Genomic DNA, 20,670 nt, shown 5'->3' with positions numbered 1-20,670 from the left:
CTTGGAGCTGGAATGATAAACGCGCTCTCTGAGGAGAGAAATCCACAAGGCAGACTTCTCGGCGAGATTAGAGCGGAGGCGAGTAAGCTTTGTTGTCATGACAGTGCAACATTTCATCGGTGATCCAGGGAGAGAAACTCTGCGATTACTGAGCGAAAGTTTGGCCTCCGCCCGCCTCGCGGCGACAAGCCACTCCAGATTAGTGGATACCGTAACCAATAGATTAGACGTCACGTCAAGTCATTAATTGCGTTATTGGCAAGTCGCTGTTTCGTGGCTTTGGACTATTTTAGGATTAGACGACGTGAGATGTAGAGAATTGAGTGTTATGGCTCTGAATGCTGTCTCTTCCAATCCTGCAGCGGCTCCGCATGAGAGCGAGGACCTCAGGAGCATTTTACGGAGCAGATTATCAATTCACTGCTGCCAGGAGAAAAAATATCTCTCTAGTGGGAGATGCCGTTATTTCAAATCTTTGTCCAATTATATTACGCTCGCAGGGGCAGCGCGCGCGTATGTGAGTGAGTGTGTGTGTGTGTGTACATGCAAAGACATGCAGGTTGATTGAGCAGACTCGAGATGAGGACGCAGAGTGCTGGGGATATAATCAAAAGTCATAAGTGTCTGCACTCAGTGAAAATAATTGGAGCTACGTACAGTAGCTTCTGAGGCGAGATGAGACGCGGGGCGTCTGTGGTGCTGCTGGAATCTGTCTGCTTGATGGAGAAATCATAATCAAAAGAGCACAGGGTGTGAGGAGGCCGAAAATGCAGCCAGCAGAACCCATCAAACGCAGCTGTGGTGTATTTGTGTCCTCGATACCCTCGGTTTTGATCTCGGAGTAGTTTTAGTGTCTAAAGTCTTCTGTAGTCGATGTGTGAAAGAGCCTCGGCGCTGGATCCTGGCGTGGGCGTCAGGTGGGTTATTGGCGTGGTGTCTCAGCCTCCCTGGGCCCAAATTGATCGCGCCGTGTTGTTTATTACACCGGAGAGCAGAGTTCACGGACGTCGCACAGAGGCTTTCTTTGAGAGCAGTGTTGAAATGAAATAAGTTGCGATCTGAATGAATCCTGCTAAAAGCCGGCAGAGGCTGCAGAGCTTTAATGGCTCTTACAGTAAATGTGACGACCGCCGCGCGGGATGGATGGAAAATAAGCAGGCGAGCGAGGGAATCGAAAGGAGAACGTACCGCAAATGAGTGTTTGAATGAGAGAGAGAGGACGCTGGCGGCACCAGGGGCGAGTCTCCAAAACAAAAAACACCTTAAAACCGAACCCTTGATGTTCAAGACAAAGAAAGAACAAACACTATTCACCAGTTCATATTTAACAAATGTGACGCTAATAAGGTTCATCATCTTAAGTAAGCAAAACATGGTAAATTAATATAATTGCATCCAGTTGCCTCAAAGTAGCTGAAAACTGTTACCTTTTAACAAACGCTTATTTCATACGTACTTGACTATAAAGTACTTCATTTAATTTAAAATATAACTAGTGGATAATAATTTTCTTTTGTTGTCCCACTGCTCCACAGTTAATGTATTATTTCTACCACACAATTAATTATAAAAGTGTGAATACTGTTGCTAATAAAGAAAAATGATTTCAAGGTAACTAATTTATGTTTGGACAATGGTTTATCCTCTGGGTACCATGAATGTCTGTGCCAAATTTATTTACTAATACTGTTATGACTAAATATGAAATAAACACAAATAAAAACCACTCACACAGTATCAAAGAGATGGAGCCTGCATCCTTGGGAAGTGATAGTGCTGTTATATAAGCGGAAGTGAAAGGTGTTAGCGGAGCACAGTGAGGCAATTTAGACAGCTGTCATCCCCACGTCTGAATTTATACTTGTTCATCACATCGTCTGGAGATTCCTGCCTGTAAGCTTCTCCTATTGATTCACAAATAAACAAATGCTACAGTAGCATCAGCCCTTGTAGACGACAAGTTGTTTCCTCTCAGGCGTGCAATGCATTGCGTATCTATGTTAGGGGCACATTGGATGGTGGCAACAAAAATAGATCCGGTGCAATTACAAACAAAAGTCCGCGGGTGGTGCCCCAGGCAGCCGCGTGTCGTAGCATTAATAACACCTGGGAAGAGGAGCTCGCACAGACCAGATGCACGCTGACGAGACGCCAGGTACGGTTCAGGCGATTTAATACGAAGACGGGTCTCTGGGAAGTGAAGGCGTGAGCAGCTATTCCAAAAAACAAACAGTCCAGGGGAAAAGGTGGGAGGCAGCTCGTTTACGCTGTCTAATAAAGTAAAGGAGCAGCTGGGTGAGGTGGCAACAGTTCGGAGGGGAGGGGGGGGTAGCAAAGGGGGGGTGGAGTAAAAAGGAAACCAGAGCAACAGACACGCGAACACCCTCGGACTCCTCCACGCGCGCGTCACCTGCGAGTCAACCCTCTGGGACGCAGACGCCCAAAACATCCTTCCGTTTCCCCCGTCCGCCTCTTCCTCCTGTTGTTTCCTGGCTCCCCCTCACCCTCCTCACTCCCCCTCACCCGCCTCACCTTTGTTGCCGCGGCGCTAACAGGCGCCTTTCTTCCCCGCTCGCCGAGCACATCAAAGCCTGTTTGACATGTACACTTGGGGAAGCCCGCACTGGGAGCCGGCGCGTCTCACGCTGAGACCTGAGGAGCGGCTTCTTGAAAGACCCGCGTATTAGCATTCAAAGGAGCCGGCGCCTCGTCACCGCTCAGCTCTCACACGCGGCTCCTCTGAATTAATTGTGTCGTCTGCGTGTCAATAACATAATGTGGGTTATATTGCAGTGTAGTTAACAGGAAAGGTCGAGTGGCCCACATACAGTATTTATTCTATAGAACATCTGAAACACTTGAGGTGCTTTGTTCGTGTCTGTTCCTCTTAATTTGAAGGAGACGTGTGCAGAAAGCGAGCTTTAATTTTTTAAAGGAGTGTTGGTTCCCGTTCAGTATTTAATTTAGCACTTTCTTCCACAGACACGACAAGTCGTCGCAGATGAAGCTTTCGATCCTCTCTACGCGTCGAGAGCTTATCGTTCTTCCTCGCTTCGTCTTCGCGGCCCCCACGACGACGAGTCGCAACGCTCGCGAGAGTTTAAAAACCTCGAAAACTGCCAAGCAAGGGATTAAATATGAAAGGAGCTGCGTAGGAAGTAAATCGAGAGATCGGTTCCGCAATTTAAATCTAAAGGCGTCGGTTGATCAGCTGCTGTTCATGATGTCAGCGGAAGACGAGCAGCTCTGTGCTGGACAATAATAATTTATTTATTTAGCTCATCCTCATCTTCAACCTCTGTCCTCGTTATGGATGTAAAACCTACAGTCCAGAAACCTTACGCTTCACGTTACTTTCTCATTGTTACTGATTTTTCATGCTAATGGATTTAATATAAACGTGACAACATGGGCCTGCTACAGTAGTTGCTCTGTGGCCTTTATAAGTGTGTGCATTGTGTGTCATCGCCCCACGGCTCCTCATGTGAAACCGTGAGCCGTGCGTTCCCACGACCCTGATGATGGTTCACTGATGCTCGCTCAATGGACCCGTTTCTGTAGGCACCGACCACCAAACGCGCTCTGACCCAGTTTTAGCCCTCGTCAGGAAGCCACGGATCTTTACACTTCCCGCTTCTGACATTCACAACCTCAAGAACCAACGGTGCATGAGCTGCCGCGGAACCAGACACCTGCGCCGCGTCTGTGGTTTTACTGTAGTGGCTGATCAGTGCACAGGTAACGCAATCCTCTGGCCTTTTAACTCTAAATGTATGTCGTTCTTTGTGTCAACCTTTTTTCCAGTTGCTTTTATTTCCCACGATGCTCCAGATGCTTCAGAAATTCACCAAGACCTTTACATTAGCAGCCATTAATGCTGCGCTTCAGTGCCGAACAGGTCAATGCCAAGAATGTTCAATTATCCTCAGATGTGAAGAATGAATGGCGGCGTTTCATGAAAACTAAAATAAGCTGGGATGTTTGTAATCACAGACGAGGCTGTAATAATGGAAACGTGTCCCTGGCAGCAGAACACGGATGTCTGAGCTCTTCTCTGGTCATTTTGTTTATCGCGCTCAACACCTGACTGTGGAGAACAAACACTGCAGGGGGAAACGGTCAATAGACTATTTAGCTTCATCCTCATTTTATCCCCCGGAGCACAAACATGACAAGGTAAGAGCGCTTAATAGTGGGATTACGGCAGGTTGAAACAGACAAAGGACATCATTTGTTTGGCAATGAAGCGAGGTCTAACACTGTGGTGATGCTGCAGGATGAGTCCTCCCCTCAAACAAGTCACAACAGCCTCATTGCCACAGTTATTAGGTTATTAAGGCGTTATTACATGAGTGCAATGGGCTAAGGGAGCTCAACAGACTGAAATATGAACCAGTGGCGACAGTGGAGCAGCACGTCTCCGCTCACCAATCCCTCTGGATGGGATCTGCACAGGAGCTAATGAGGTGTGCATCAGCCTGCACGCATCACGCCGGCCTAATAGCATTACGGAGGGGATCGGACTAACCTGACGGCTGCGGGTCGTGCTGTTTCTGGACCAGAGCTTTAAACGTGATCACCTCCTGCCTAACGAGATGTGAGAAACCAGCAGGGGGGCGGACGCTCAGTGTGTGGGAAAGGCCGCTAGAAGGTATTCGTATGTTTTCATTAGGGAGCAGAAGCAGAGGAACGTTATTCAAGAGGAGGCTGCAACAGTCAAAGGCAACACGTTTATCCTAACAAGTTGCTGTAAGAGCTGCATTGTCCAGATGTTATTAAAAATGCATCAGTGAGCCTCTTGTTGGAAAGGACGACAGTGACCTTTACCCCAGTGACCATGGAAACGGAGCAGTGCTTAATTTTCTGTGAATACACCTATAAATGTGCCTCAGTCCACATCTGACTTACTGTGAACTATATTTAGATAATTTACACGAAGCTGAGGTACTGTAAATGTGTTGAACATTAAAGTGTGCGATTACTGTGATGGTGGAAATTAAACATCCAATTATATATTTTCAACAACTGAATAATAGCATGTTTAGCAGAAACCAGCCGCAGGACGAAGATGGCAAAAATAATTAGGAGGTACAGTACTTGCTAAATGTCACTTTGGAAACTCGCACTGTGCTTTGTAGCTTCTGACAACTCAAGTACACTGCTATCAGCCTCAGCTGCACTTCGAGTGATGCTACATTTGCTAATATCTTTATTCTTCAGAATAAAGATATTAAACTTGTGCCTCGCTGTGTAAATCAACCAGGGCCGGAGCAGCAACGCTTTCTTTCACTGCAGTTTTGGAATAACCACAATAAAGGAAGATGCTTTGGCCTCGGGCGCAGCGCTTGATTGACGAGCGGTAAATATCAGGCCGCAAACGTCAACAGTGAGGAAGCACCTTGGAAGTGTCTCCCAGTAAACACTGCTCCACCAATGCAGTAATTAAAGGAGCCAGTGAAAGATCCGAGTCATCATTAGACCTAATTGGATTATTTCTGCTCTGTTCATCTCGTAATTCCCCTCATCTGCAGTTGTGGGGAAGTGGGTTGGATGAAGCAGAAGCAAAAGGATCTGACCTAAGGTTTATGGGAGCTTCCCCACTGCGGGATTTCATCCCTGTCCGTCTCCTGGGAAAAGCCACAAACCAAGACGAGGATATTAACAAGCTTATCCATTCTCCACATTGCAGCACAAACCGGGGACAAGTCTGTGCTTTAATATGACTGTTGATCCCTTTCAAATGAAACAACGCTAGACAACCTCGCCCTGCAGTCTGACCAAGGAATTCTGTCATTTATACACAAGCTTCTGGATCACTGGAGTCTATAATGTCACACAATCCAGTCTGATACAAAAGCATTGATTTTCCTCCGTTCTACATTAATCTGATAAGAAAGGATTTTGTTTTAGCACATTGCAGCGGAAGAATCAATCCCGGGTTTGATATTTATTAAAGTGCCGTTTGCGATGGGAGAAAATAAATGAGCTTTCTGCTTCCAAGGGTTTTTTTTGTTTGTTTTTTTACACCTGCATATCGGAGCTTCGGGAGCACGAGTGTAAAATTCTCATCCTCTCGATCCGTAATCTTGTCACGCTACTTGACTTCCTGCTCGGAGAAGGCTGAGCACCAGGACGCTTAGCTCGCGCACGCAGCGTAGCTACAGTAGCGGACTCAACTGTGAGGTGTTCACCGTTCTACCGCTCCTCACTGCGTGATCCCAACGCTGTTTACACTTTTTTTTTTCCCGTCTTTGGTTGAAATGTTTCTGCAGCGCGTCAACGCCGCTGATTAATTATGCATTTAGACGCATCTGCAAAAGCTGCCTCTTCATCACAATAATAAATTAATGAGCTGCCTGTGACCTACATTTTTGTAGATTGTTTCTTTCCATTCGAGGCTTCCAGTGATAATTACAGTATGTTCCGCGTTAAATTCGGTCCTCGGTGTGATACGCTCAGAGATCGTGGCGGCGGCAGCATCTCAGGAGGGAAAACTGCTTCAGGGCCTGTTGCGCAATCCTTACACAATCTTTCCCGAATGGTCCGTTTTACACAGCTGTGTCATACACACTGGTCCCACTACTGCACCGCTCCCTTCTGCTTCCCCTCATTTCATTAGTCAGCTTGATGGCTCTGTCACTTATCGTAAGGATCCAGGTCTGTGCACATCGCAGATCGCTCTGGTGACCTTTCCCCAACGTGTGCCGCATTGCTGATCCGCCCATTTGTAACAGTGGAATTAAAGGAGGTGGCCAAGGTCACGAGCCACAAAGCGGAGTGGGAGAAGCTTCTTACATCAGCTGCATCTCTTGCTTTCAACCCTGGCGGACCTTGAAGCGCTATCCCGCACGACTGGAGGCAAGAAAATAGTCTTTGGTTTGCGGTGCCAGTCTCAAAGGGCTGTTAAGGTGTCGTCTTTGCATAGCGATGTGAGTCGCAGTGAAAGCCCACGACACGTTTTGTTTACTCAAAGGTAGAACAGGAATCCTGCAACCTCCAAACGTATCAGCTGCACCTCAGTGGAGGAGAACGCCGACCTCACGGCATCTTTACTGCTTCACCGCTCTTCTGATTGTAGGACTGTCCCAGGAGTAAACAAGGCATTTGCATTGGCCTTGTTTACACAGCCTTGAAGGAGGGATTTCATTTCCATCAGTCCTAGAATCGTCTCTAGGTCACACAACAGTCCCCGTCCCCACCTCCACGTTGTCCAAACGCTGACTCAGCAGTCTGAATTCATCTCATTAGCCATTGAAATGTTCCATAAACATAAACATGATGAAACTTTTTCAGTCCAGACGTGTATATTTGACCGTGTTTGAGTTTGAACACTTGTCAGCGTTGCAATGGCTGAATGCGTGAATGGAGGCTCAGGTGAACCGTACAGCACAAGACCTGTTTGCATATTCAATGAGTGTGTGCGTGTGAATGAAATCTATAATTCAGAGTACGTATGGAACCACCGCTGTGTTTGTCAAATAGAAAGAGGAATCACAGTTGGTTCATTTCTCATTCTCTCTATTTATCCATATATTAACGCATACACGTAAACAGTTTAATACAAATAAGTAGTGTAATAGTAATGTCTCCAGATGTGGAGAAGAAACGGTTTCCCTTCAATGTTTAATAACTATAGAAATTGTGAGGCACAAAAAAGCCCCAACAATTTGCTGCACCACAGGACATGAAATTCATCCTTGGGTGCCGTGGGTTCAGACTTGTTTGTGGATTCAAGCTGTGTCGTTCACTCCTACAGAGCCAAGAGCGTGAGGGAGGACGATCTCAGATTCAATTTACGAGCAAGATGGAAAGCCAACACAGACGTCAGGAGTGAGAAATAGTTTCAGTTGACAAGTGAAAGAAGTTTGTCTTAGTGTTGGACTGCGATGGTTCTGGCTTTGGATGAAATACGTCTGGAGATTTTCATTTTTTTTTTGTCATTTGTAAATCCTACAGGAACAACAGGTTTCGGGGACAAGAGGAATAACTGATGTGCAGCATGTGCATAATTTATCCCCCACCCATCGCGATCAAAGCGGCGCGTGCCACTCGCACCGCCCGGCTCCAGCAGGTGACGGCGGGTTCTGCTCTAATCCTCGTCTAGAATCGGCGCCTGGAATTCACTGATATTCGAGGATCTTGCATAATCGCCACTTGTTCAGCAGGAAATGAAGAGCCGCGGCATTTTACCACATAGGTCCTGAGCAATTTCCATAAATGAAACAAACATTCTCAGGTATGCAGCCCCCCCCCCCCCTCCACCTCCCCTCCATTTTTATATTATTCTCCGTCAAGGTTTGTTTATTTTTAATCTCCTTTGCGATCCATCATTTAAATCCTCCCTCCCTACCCGGGCGAAGGTAAAGCATGTTTACCAGACTTAATAACTCATTTGCTCACCTGAGGATACAACAGAGTAGCAGGAAGCATCACCTCACCGGCTGCAGGCAATACATGGAAATGAAGTACATAAGAAGAAGGGCCTTTTTCAAGACAAAACCAATTACTTGGGTGTTTTTTCCCTGACTCAGATAATGGACACGGATCATTTCCTGCCATTTAATGCAGAGTCTCCTGGAAAGTAGTAGTATTATAGCTATAGTATATAACTATTGTTGATGAAAGAGGAAGAAGAGTGTCCTATTTAAATTGGGAGGGTCTCCTCAATGTGCTTTTCATGTTCTATTATAAAACCTAGTAGAGCAGATTATAGTTATAGTAACCTCCACCACCAGTAAACCCCATTAACCCCATTAGTCCCCTATGTTATAAACTACAACCCACAAGCAGCAGCCCCTCTGTGACGATCTAGACGTGAGGCAGGAAGAGGAAGTAAGTTTGATTGACACTTGCTGGACCTCGTTATTACATCATCACAAGGTGTTTCTCTGTTTGACCTACTTTCAGGCCTCAAAGCAATTTAACAGTACAAAGATGTTAGATTTCATTTAAAGCGGCATTAACACTGAGCTAAAGTATCCAAAATAAGAAGAAAATGCTTTTTAAAGTGTCTTAGACTCTGGGAAATAAAAACTTTTGCCAATGAGAAACAAATAGTGCTCCTCTATAACTAGCAGGAGGTTTCACAACCGAGCAATAAGACAAGTACAAACTGCTTCTAGGTTTCAAAGCACACGTTGGCCAGAAAATGAGAGGAAAGTATAGGAAAACGATTAGTGCAGCTTAAATGCCTTCATTATTAGCCTGATGGTTGTTGGCCTTTTGTGACTTCCACTGACGGTCAGTGATAATAGCAGCCATCCTCAATCTGATATTGCCATTCAAATACTCAAACACTTGTAGTGTAAATGTAATGACTTTGAACCCACAACCTACATTTCTGGCCTTTGTTCCTCCCTGGTCTAAGTGATAGTCACTGTGTAGATCGCCCCATTTTGGCAAGAAAGTCAGTGGATCATTTAATCATCTATCAGAGGGGATTTGGCTGAGATATAAGATTATGAGATGCAGCCAGTGTGGTGTCGGACAGTTGAAAGGAAAAAGATATTTTAACTGATCAGAAAAAAGACACCTTCCGTAACGGAGGCTAATAGCCCATCAGGTGTGTGGCTTTGATTCTACGACATGCTGTGCAGCTGTTCCATTTTTCATACTTTCATCTGGATTATGGGAAAAAAAAGAAAAAAAGATTTGGCTTACCTCTGGAGAAGCAGATCTCCAATTAAGCACTTCACAGTCTGAAGGATTTTATAATTTATTGTTTGGAATTCGCCACGAGGACGGTAATTTGCAACACAAATGACTGGATATTTCCTGCAGCTATTATTGAGGAAAACTGTATTTTGCAAAACAAAAAACAGAGTTTAAGGCTCATTTAACATTATTATTGCTGTTATTATTATTATTATTATTATTATTATTATTATTATTATTATTATAGGCCGTTATGCTTTGTGTTAAATACAGCATAGGGTTGAGGTCTGTAAGAAGAGAGCTCCACCTGCCCTGGAACTGAAGATGGACCGCACTCTGATTTATACCGTGGACGATCTGTGACTCGTAATGTGAGTGCAGTTGATGAATAATGTCAATAATATGCAACAGGGAGGCAGGAGTGCTTTAAATGTCCCCTGAGTCTGAAATTAAACATGTTCTTAATAACGCGATGATTAAGGCATTCATAAAGCCTCACTGCAGGCTGCGCGGCGTAAGCACCCGTTTATGACTCGTGCGAGCCTCATCACAAATGAAGCGATCATTCGTGACGGCCGTGGAACAGTGTGTCAGGACCGTTCGGCTAAACGGCGGAGTAAAGGTCCTTCCTGTCAGTTGATGTTAAAACGCAGCCGGAATGTGAATGTGACTTAAAGATGAGTAATTCTCTGGTCTCGGACGGATCAAAGAAGTTGCTTCATCGTTGCAACAGCGCGCGACACTCGCGGGTTCCCGCCATGTGCGACAAACATCAGCAACAGGTATGTCCACTTCCGCCCAATGAATATCAACCATTATCGGGAAGAAAGGAAATCTGGCTTTAATACTGTCTTTAGGCCACTTTTTTACCGAACGTCGTTCACGTGTCAGTGTGACCTCGGTCTGAAACTTAACGGAACAAAAAGCTGAAAGTAGCCCTTGACCGCCTGAACTCCTGCGCTGGTTCCGCCTGTGACGTAACGGCCTCGTCGCTCCTAGCTCTGACCTTGCATCGAGTGTCTCTCTGCTCAGACGTCACCGCGGCTGCAGCGCCACTTATTATCTTGGCCCTCTTTTACCTCATCGGCAGGCGTAAGCGGCGCGCGCAACCTGAACGTCGGCGTGCGCGCGCTTTGCGGCGGCGTTAGAAAAAGTTGACTGATTTCACGTCACGCGGGAGTGTGAGGTCTTTGTTTCTTTTCCACGCGAGGTGTCGGGCTGCAGAACACGACTACGACACGTTTAACACGACGTGAAGGTTTTGTAAAATCCACTTCTTTTTTTTTGTTTAATGTGCGGTTACATGCATCATACGCAGCAGCTGTTCCTTGATTTGCATACGCAGATGTGCTTCGAGAGCCATCTTCGCTGCCTCCTTTGTGTTTTTATGAAAACAGAGAGTAATTGTGAATGTGTTTTAAAGCGGCATCGACCAAAATGAAACCGGACAAACCGAAGCCGCCATCATTTCCCAACGTCATGCTGTGAATCACTGAATAAACCAAAGTCAGCAGTGATTTCTCTAGCAAGAAGTGACATGTCCACTTTGTTAAATGTGTATTTTTAGGTAAGATGAAAAAATAAAATAATGGGCCTTGTCATTGTTCTGAGAATGCTTTGAATGGAATGTCTTTCCTCATGGAAGGAGCTGCTTCACTTCTTTTGCATGTTCAGTTCAAGTTGCTTTGCAGACACTAATTATTGACAAAAAAGTTTGTGTGGACAGCTCCTCATGGAAGCGGGGGAGGACATCGCTCTACGGCTCCAGACTTTAACAAGACCTCTAAAATCTTTCATTGTTTACTAGCAGTTGTGACATGTTGTCCGTGTAACCTGTCCTATACATATATATATTATATATATAATATTCAAATTCTGAACTGCCAAATAATTTTACTTTTGGGGCCCAGTAGCTCAGTAGGTAGAGCATTGGCCTCGGAAGCAGAAGGTCTCTGGTTCAATCCCTGCCTCTGGCACAAGGTGTGTCCTTGAGCAAGACCCTTCACACTAGGTGTCCTCCCCCAGTGGGTGAGGGAAAACGCAGGAACAAATGATCAAATGATCAATAAAGAATAATTAGGACTATAACACAACAACATTCTTTACCATCCAAGTATTTAGATCAGATATGGAATGTTTCCACATGTGACATTGATAGTTCAGCTTCGTAAGGTTTATCTCATGTACAGTACTGACAAGCTACAGATTTCTGTGTTGACTCTGTAATACAGCATTACTAACTATGTAAATCTGCCGTCTCGCCCTCAGCTCTTAACTTTCCACCTGTGCCTGTCCCCAAGTACAGCTCCCATCATTCCCTGGGCCTCGGCCTTCTTTTGGAACTACTGTAAAACATTAGATTTTTTTAAACAATAATGTAACTTCTTAAGTAAACAGTTGCAGTAAATGCCATCTTTTAATAAACGTGTTAAAAAAACGACTAGGTATCATTTTAACGTTGTCTGTGTAAATGACAGTAGAGGACAAGAGGAAACTGTAGCAGCCACACGAGGCCTGAATCTGAAGGAGATGTGATACATCTGGCTGACTGCTGAATCTGGCAACAGATAATGGTCCGTGCCCGACCCCAGCGTGGCGGCTGATTCAGGCTGACATGTGGTGTCTGTAATTTGGGCCAAGCTTGGCTGAGAACAGTTGGAAGGATGCTTTTTGGATCTGAGGAACTGTAATAGTACTTTGCTTTGACTGGATCCTTTATTCCTGTGCCTTGCAAAAATAATAATAACAAGCAAAAAATGTAAGGAATAAAAGATATCAAATGAATAAATGACTGCTCCCAAAACTTGTACATCTACCAAAATAATATTTATTTACTTGAAACTGCATCATGAAATGCATTTGTTTCATTCACATTCTTGTCATCTCCTCCAAAAAGCTTTTAATGTTTCAGTCTGGACCACAACAGAGCAACGTGTTTATCCTTTGAAATTGCACAAACTTGGCTTAAAGATATTCAATCAGCCGACGGCTCCCATCAGTTCAGCTGACTTCTAAGTTGTGCATATTCCTCATCATATTTCACCCAGCGGCTCCGGATCTGTTGGGTTAATATCAGCTTGTCTTGTCAGCAAATAACATAGCTGCAGTAAATATGTATGCATAAATCCATACGCACAAAAACCTGCTCATCTCGGCGCATAGTGAAATGTTTTGCCAATAAACTGTCAGATGTATTGTTTGGACTTGTCTCATGCTGCGCTCAGTGACACTGCGGTTATGAACGTCCATCGTAATAGCATAAAAGAAGGTCCCAGTTGTGGGAAATGTGATTATCCTCAGAAGCAATTCTCAGTTAAATACGATTAAATTAGTCAAGTGTTTAATCAGAATGATGCACTGCTGCAATCCTGAATCAGGCACAAAGCTGATGCTCGTGATTGTTCCCATCATTGTTTTTCTTAAAAAATCAGCCAGGACGACTAAGGAGCTGCTGTCTTGTAATTTTCCCGTCTTCCTTCTTACAGTACATTTCGGCTGCTCGTCATTATGAGTGGAGAAGAAGATAAAAAATGGGCGCATTAGTGTGATGAGTTCCTGACTGCTCTTTAATTAAACACACCCAGGATTTAACCGGAGACTTGCACTTTAAATGGCAACGCTAACAGTCCCAGTGCTTTGTAATTCTCAGACAACACTATCAGAGCTGCCTCACATTACTTTAATTAGAAACTTAACCCTTCGCGCGCCACAGAGCGTCCTGCTTTGTATAGAGACATCAAGTTGACTCCCCCTGATGAATCCCTGCTCAGCACATGGACAACAAAAGCTCGGAAAACACTGTTATCACGGTTTATTGTGCTGTGACAAATGTGCATGTTGTCAAGCGGTGTTTTTTTTATGTGACGAGGATGACCTGGGCTGCAAACGCTCCTTGGGTGGAAAGGGCGAATGAGGCAAAATGGGAAATAAGGGAAATAAAGCCCTTAAACATTTACTGGGTTTTTTTTTTTCATTGTAACGTCAAGGTTTTGTTCCCACCTCCACCCAGGAACCCGTGTTATATTTAAAGCATGTCTTGCACGTGCATGTATCTGTTCCACAGAGTAAACCGCATGATTGGTTGACATTTGGAAGGTAAATACCCTGTCAAATGTCATAAATGTCACCTCCAAGCTCGTCGGTAAGAGGCCACGGGTTTTTAAAAATGCAAAGAACCTCAGTACGTAATGGTAAATGCCATGGAAACAGTTTATGATTAACTGTGTTTACCCAGAATGCCGTTTCAAAGTGTTTCGAAAGGTCACGTGAGTGTTGAGTGTCCAGCAAAGCTTCACTAATCTTAAGGGGAAAAAGGCTCTGTGAGGTAGTTCGTGGCCATGACCACTAGGGGGCACTGTAGGTATTAGAAATAGTGATGGGCATACTGTAGGTACAAAAGTAAAACATGTTCAGCTAGGTTTCTGTCTGCTAGATCCTAACGTCTCTGACTATTGCTTATTTCATCATCGTTGGAAATTATTTGCATTCTTATATTGATGCCAAATAGAGAAAAAAAACCAATACAACAGTTTTGCATTGCATTAGAATCCCCCTCTTTGTTTGCCTGCTTGCAGGAGATGGAGGGAACTGAGAGGCATTAACTGACACCTGATCAGCAGTGGTAAGCAAAACCTTTTCATAAAGAGGTTTTCAGTCAAACTGTGCCAAACCTAAATAATTCTAACAATGTTAAATGATACAAAGCATTAAATAAACTCACTCAACAACTTTAACTACTGTAAGCTTTGTTACTGGACATCTGTGTTGCTGTGTCATGGGTCATGTTGGTCACATACAGTATAATTACATATGCAAAGATATATTAAGGGCAGAAACAGGAGCAGAGCATCTAACCACAAAGAACGAGCACCTAGCAAAGTAGCTCAGCGTCAGAAGAGCTTCTGGTGTCTACAGTTGTTGGTGGGAATTCTGAAAGCTCTTATCTTTGTAACACGTCTCAAATATGAGAAACATAGGGATTGAAAAACAGGTTATGAGTAAAGGTCAAAGTCAGTGCAATAATGTGCAGTTCACCTCTGTTCTTGCTCTTTGGCTCTTCTGCAAAAGTACCAGAAGCCTCATTCGTTACAGTCTGGAAGAAATTCTAAAGCAAACTGTGACCAACTCAGTAGGATAACAATAATTGCTACCAATGGCCTTCGCTGGGACTTGGCAGTCATTAGTCAGGACTTCCCTTAACCAGACCCACGCTGTCTGACTCCTTTATCCTCCGAGAGTCGTTTTTAAAGCAATCTCCCAGTCCAATCATAGGCTGTAGATGTCCATTAGCATCTTGTTACTGCTCAGCAAGACTGCAATTACAATTTAATTGTAGTTAATCTTCCACACATTTACGAAATAATAATCAAGGCTGCACATCACCGAGCCGTGCATTAGGAGATTAGGTATGAAAGAGAACCGGAGAGAAATCCTTTATGTGCATCTGAAAAAGCTTTGACCTGGTGGCGACGGCATGAAGAGTGACTGGGCCGTTTGGTGAATATTAGAACACTGTAATCAGGTGTGAATGCAGCTGACAGGACCGTCCTTCTAACCGTGATGTTTGTCTAATGGTCGTCATGACTCTGACCTGACGATGCGGATGCTGGGACGCCTTGGAGGAAGCGTCCAGGAAGAGGGAAGTCTGGGCTTTGCTGACAAAGCTGAGAGCAAAAACACACACGATCGTCGTTTCGTGACCTTAGAGCTACGTTTGATGTTGTTAACTTCTGAGATGTGGAGGTTTTGTCCCGCAGCGAGAACCTATTCGAACCCTTGGTTTGAACCAGCCTCCCAAAATGTATCCCAGCTCTCACTGTTTATGTTGAACGGACGCTGCGTTGTCATATTGTCCAGCTTCTTGGCAGCACTGTGCACCCTGTTTTTTATTCTAACGGCGTCTCTGACGTACAGCATCTCACAGACGTAAGGACACGCCAACATTTTATTAAATATCTCATTTATTTTATCTTGTCATGTGACAACACTAAAGAAATGGCACTTTGCTACAACGTAAAGTAGTGGCTTCACAGCTTGTTTGCCCATGAACATTTGCTGTCCCACACAGACATTAGTGTCTAAACCCTTGGTCTCAACAGTGAAACTGAAAATGTCCATATTTGGCCCAAAGTGTCAATCATTTGTGCCGACACATTTATGTCCAGCACTGCCTTAAAGTGCTATTCCACAGTCCAGTGGCACCTGTTTACCACCCTGCCTCATGACATCTCTGTGTTTCTATGGGTGACAAACGGTGAGTAGCAGCCTGCATTCAAACACGACCCTGTCTGGATCAGTCACGTGTGAGGCGGTGGTGAGGATCACCTGCCTGGATAAAAGCTGATTTTATGTTTACTGGCTAGCTTCTGGATGGCGTCGTACTCATACGTTCCGGGGTGTATTCCAGTCTTGTATGATTTGATTTTGAGCTTTTCCCAGTAATGTTCCCAGTTTCCGTCTTTGTCAGCTCCATAACCGAACACGTTGACCTTGGGAAACAAAAAGTAGTAGACCAAATAGTCTCAAACAGGTTACGGTTAGCGCATTATTTATTAATTTCACGTATTTAAGGTTGAGGGTGCTTAAATATTGCAATAGAATTTAGATAGTAGTAGCATTGTTATTATGACCTTTTCAGAAGCTGAGAACAAGGTAATTTGCATTGTATTACTTGGTGACATTCAGTTATTAATTCTTACCTCGTCACACACGTGCAGGGCAAGAATCAGCGTCAAGAAGCCGGTGGATGGATACCTTCCCTTCTTGTTCAGCCACGATTCATGGACATACTTCATAAAAACTGGATTCAACACTGACACCTGGTGTGGATCAGAATCATCACACCAACCTTCAGTGTATTCCACAATCACTAACAGACGATTTATTGCACTGAATATGTTGAACACTCAAAAAAATTATAAATACAATACATTTTCCATTAGATTTTTATCACATTAATACCAAGTAAGAAGTTAAGTTAACGTGAAGTCTTAGTCAGGTTGGGGTTATGCAGTTAATTAGCATAACTTAAGAAAACTGCCCAGTAGGCACACAACAGACCTTCACCATTAAAATAAGGTTGAAATAATGTTAGTTGTTAAATACATGTTTGTTTTTTTAAACACAATCATTTGAAATCCTATTTTTCATATATTTCACATATAAATATGTTTTATTACGGACAAGAATAATTTTGTGTGAGTGTACTCACCAGGTCCCGGTTTCCATTGATCTTGAACAGTACATCTTTTGGTGACCACTTCCTGTGACGCACAATATCAAGCAGTCAGTATCTTAAAGAATGATCTGAATGAGTTACGTCTCCTGTCCTTGCAACGTCATGATCAGCTTTTAAAAAACTCATGCAACCGTGAAACGGCCCAGTCACAAAAGCCTAATCTAGATGGAGACAGTCCTGATATGCTCACGTCACAGCTCAACCAGTTTCCTTTTCCATTACACCAACCACAAGATAACATGTAAGGAGGTTAATCACAGCTCATCTTCTTAAATGCTCTGCAAATGGCTTAGTCTGTTTTATGAACTTCAAAGACTGTAAAACAACAAAAAAAAACTTAGATAAAAAAACCCAATCCAGTGACTAAACTGAGTAGAGCACATGTTCCATGCCATATTTATTAATAATGGTCTTTATCAGGTGAGATTTTTTTCAATTACTGTATAACGGCCACAAATATTAACATTTTTAGTTTGTAAAAATGTGACTTACGCTCCGATATGTCTCACAGTGAAGATTCTGATGAGCCACTCAAGGTCCTTCAGCTTGAATGGGAACAGGATGAGGTGAGTGGTGTCGTCCAAGTCCACAGAACTTTCTGGGTACATGACGCGGTGAGTGGTTCTGTTCCCAACATCGGCTTCGTAGCCCAACGTTTTGCCTCGGTTAATTCTAAAGGACACACAGAGAGACGGACTCGGTGACTCTTTCTAACGTTAAAGGAACTATAGTTGTCTGATGAAGGTCCAAACATCTTTCTCCACCTTATGATGACATCGTGTCCATCTATCAGACGACCGTAGCCTGATCCCTTCAGATTCACAGAGTTTCCCACCACAGCACATGTTCTGCATTGTTCTGGTGTGCGTTCTAAGACTTGTGGATTCGGTGGAAAGATCCGAAACAGGAATTTCACGGTTTCACTGAATGTGGTGAAGCCGCGTGGCTCCGTCTGTAAATACTGACAAACCAGAAAATCATCAGAGCCCATTTGAGTGAGAACCAAACACTATTAAGAACTAGCTGACCTAAGTTAATGCTTAATAATAAGCAAGAGTAATGTAGTAATTGCAGATACAGTAGAAGATACAAGAATAAACAACCTATGACAATTTGTTAATCACCTGTTTTTACAACGTCATCAACTGACAACTGGCTTGTCAAGGTTTTACAAAACGGTTACGGGTTTTTTTCCTTCTCAAATGAACAAAGAAGCGACACACACTTCACCAGACAAATCTGTGTGAACCAGAAAGAAAATCCAAGAGCAGCAGTGAGATCAGATTGGATGGTTCGCATATGCTGTCACATACTGTAAGAGTAATTGGTGGAAACAAGTGACGGAAGGTAGGTAGGTGAGTACATAGATGGATGGATGGATGGATGAATGGATAGATACAATACGACTTTATTACAGTTTTTGCCTACTGCAAATGCTCAGACCAATACTTAAACTTCTTTTAGCATAATGTTAAACACAGTATAACCAAAGCTTAAACACATTTTCAGCTTTGCACTTTGGTTTCATTTTTGTAACACACTTATTGCGAAACACTGCACATACTGTACAGAACGAGGACGTGGGCGAGGACCAGCGTGAGACGTGTATCAGATGAAATCAGCGCCCCTCCATTCACTACACGCAGCTGTGCAGCACAGCCCAGAGCAGCCCAGGTGTGTGTCAGTTTCCACCACACAGCTCTGGTCCAGGATTGGTTCAACAACCAGAACCAGTTCATGTAGCTGAGGCAGTGGAAAGTATATGATCAGTAACCACACTCCCACATGACTCTCCTGCTAGCAGTGGAAGAGGCACGCGGAGAATTTGAGGTGGATTCAACACACAAGGCCATATTTTCCCCGATGCCCGTGAGAACATCGCCTGTGATGTGGATGAGGTCTTGAGGTCAGACCCACAATGAAGACGGGATCCATGAGCCCCCCCACCACACACAAAATGTTTCTTCTGGATCTTTTGTTGATACATTTCTGTAAGAATTTTTTGTGTGTAAAAACTATAGTTTGATTACTGCAGAAATGCTATGTCTCAGTTTTACTGAAGACGTCTGAGCAAATTAGAATTAAAAATGGAAACAAAAAGACAGTTGTTTCAGGTGGGAATTAACGAGGCGTGAACCATCTAATCCTAAAAAAGTGTTGTGCGTTGTTTCTACAAAGCCTCATCCAGCTTTGAGTTCTACTTGAACCTGACACACAAAAATGTGAAGAGAAGGGAAAATCACACATCAACTCACCTTCCACCAGTAGAAACTAGCTGCAGACAGATTGCTTCCTTCTGACAAAAACACTTCCACAGACTCGTTGAAGCGCCTCAGAAACCATGTGTCATTTTTGGACAAACACTTCCCGCAATCGCAGGCGCTTTTGTCACGCTGCTGGAAAAAGTCCTGGGAAAATTCGGGTTCTCCGAAAAACACCCCGATGGCAGCGATGCACAGCAGGAAGGTGAAGACAGTGATGAAGTGTTTTGGAGGCATGGAGGCCATTAGGTCCCGGTGATCAGCAGTCAGCCTTCAGTCTGTAGACACAGATGTGAAAGAGGTTTGAGCTCAAAAAACACAGCTGCTTAAAAAAAAAAAAGAACTTGTTTAAAAATGGAAAGAATGTATGTTGAATGAGGTCAAAGGCAATATCTCAACAATGTGACTCCTACCATTTAGGAACGGCGGCCACTTCTATGCAGGTACATACCTATGCAGAGAAACGGGGCATGGACTGACGGTTACTGAGGAAATGCAAAAAACACTGTGCAAAGGTTCACGCTGCTGCCGCAATATTTCCTAACAGCTCAAAAGATTTAAGGGTTAACCATTTTTCATTTCAATCTTGATTAGTTGATCCTCAGAAAACCTGCACGTACAGTATGAGTAGGAAGATTGATTGGTAATCATCTAAGGATAACATAACCTAATAGCATAACAATCAGTCCTTCTCCGCTTGATTTCTTGTTGTTTAAATAAAAAACATTCTCACAAAGGTTTTCTTTCATCAGTTTCTCTTCTCTCGTCCCGTGAGAATCAGGACATCAGCTGCTGGGACACATATCCAGTTAGTGCTCCTCAGGTGCATGTATGCATCGTATACTGTGGCTAAAGGAGGCGTTACCATGTGCTGTAAGACCTGTAGCGGTGCGTTCATACATACATAACATCAACAGGCGTCTCTCCATAGGCGGAGCACCAGCTCCATATATGTGTGTGTGTGTGTGTGTGTGTGTGTGTGTGTGTGTGTGTGTGTGTTTGTGTGTTTGTGTGTGTGTGCGTCTCAAGTCAACAACCTGGGAGCACAGATTATTATGTCGTGCTGCGTGTTGAACGACCAATGGCAGGTATCTGGTTACCGCCAGATTCATTCCTGACCTGATCATCACAAACATCATTTGTGTACCACGATGCCAGTTGCAAAACTTAATTTACATGTGGTGTATTTTTTCAGGAGTTGACAAAGCTGCACTTCAAACAAAGGAGGGGGGAGGTAAAGCCTGCAGCACACAGTGCAGTTTATTCATCCTGAGGTTTCACATGGGCAGAGAGAAAGTCAGGTGGACTTGTTATACTTGTACTTGTTATTACAAGATGTGTAATAATGAAGTAATAATTTCTGGATGATCATTAAGCGGCTACAAAAAAAAGTAGAGTACGTGAATTAGGTTTAAACCTTGATTCAAATGTACTATATGTGCATCAAAATGATCGGATGCATAATGTACACGTAAATAAATATTCAGAATGGACGAATAAAAAATGGCAAACACGTCA

At 43.8% G+C, this 20,670-nt stretch overlaps 1 protein-coding gene and 1 long non-coding RNA gene across 3 annotated transcripts; one reads left to right on the top strand and one right to left on the bottom strand.

Moving 5' to 3' along the window:
- Positions 1-12,836: 12,836 nt before the first annotated feature.
- Positions 12,837-20,061, bottom strand: LOC114865944 (CMP-N-acetylneuraminate-beta-galactosamide-alpha-2,3-sialyltransferase 1-like). 2 transcript variants are annotated; one of them, XM_029167495.3, is made up of 8 exons: positions 19,886-20,061; positions 19,566-19,603; positions 19,147-19,430; positions 17,656-17,852; positions 17,384-17,563; positions 16,865-16,916; positions 16,353-16,472; positions 12,837-16,142 (listed from the first exon to the last, which is right to left on the bottom strand). In XM_029167495.3, the coding sequence occupies exons 3-8, from the start codon at positions 19,396-19,398 to the stop codon at positions 15,975-15,977; spliced, it is 969 nt and encodes a 322-aa protein (XP_029023328.1). In that variant the 5' UTR covers positions 19,399-19,430; positions 19,566-19,603; positions 19,886-20,061; the 3' UTR covers positions 12,837-15,974. The 2 variants fall into 2 exon arrangements, with proteins under 2 accessions (XP_029023328.1, XP_055368930.1); XM_055512955.1 differs by having other exon boundaries at positions 19,147-20,060.
- On the top strand, positions 17,738-19,545 carry LOC129604847 (uncharacterized). The gene is made up of 2 exons (XR_008696152.1): positions 17,738-18,565; positions 18,693-19,545. It is a non-coding gene; the product is annotated as an uncharacterized LOC129604847 (long non-coding RNA).
- Positions 20,062-20,670: the final 609 nt, after the last annotated feature.

Source organism: Betta splendens, chromosome 11 (genome assembly GCF_900634795.4).
Source record: "Betta splendens chromosome 11, fBetSpl5.4, whole genome shotgun sequence".
In the NCBI taxonomy this organism is placed as follows: domain Eukaryota; kingdom Metazoa; phylum Chordata; class Actinopteri; order Anabantiformes; family Osphronemidae; genus Betta; species Betta splendens.
The sequence above is the reverse complement of the archived record's forward strand: the minus strand, read 5'-3'. Positions and strand labels throughout refer to the sequence as shown.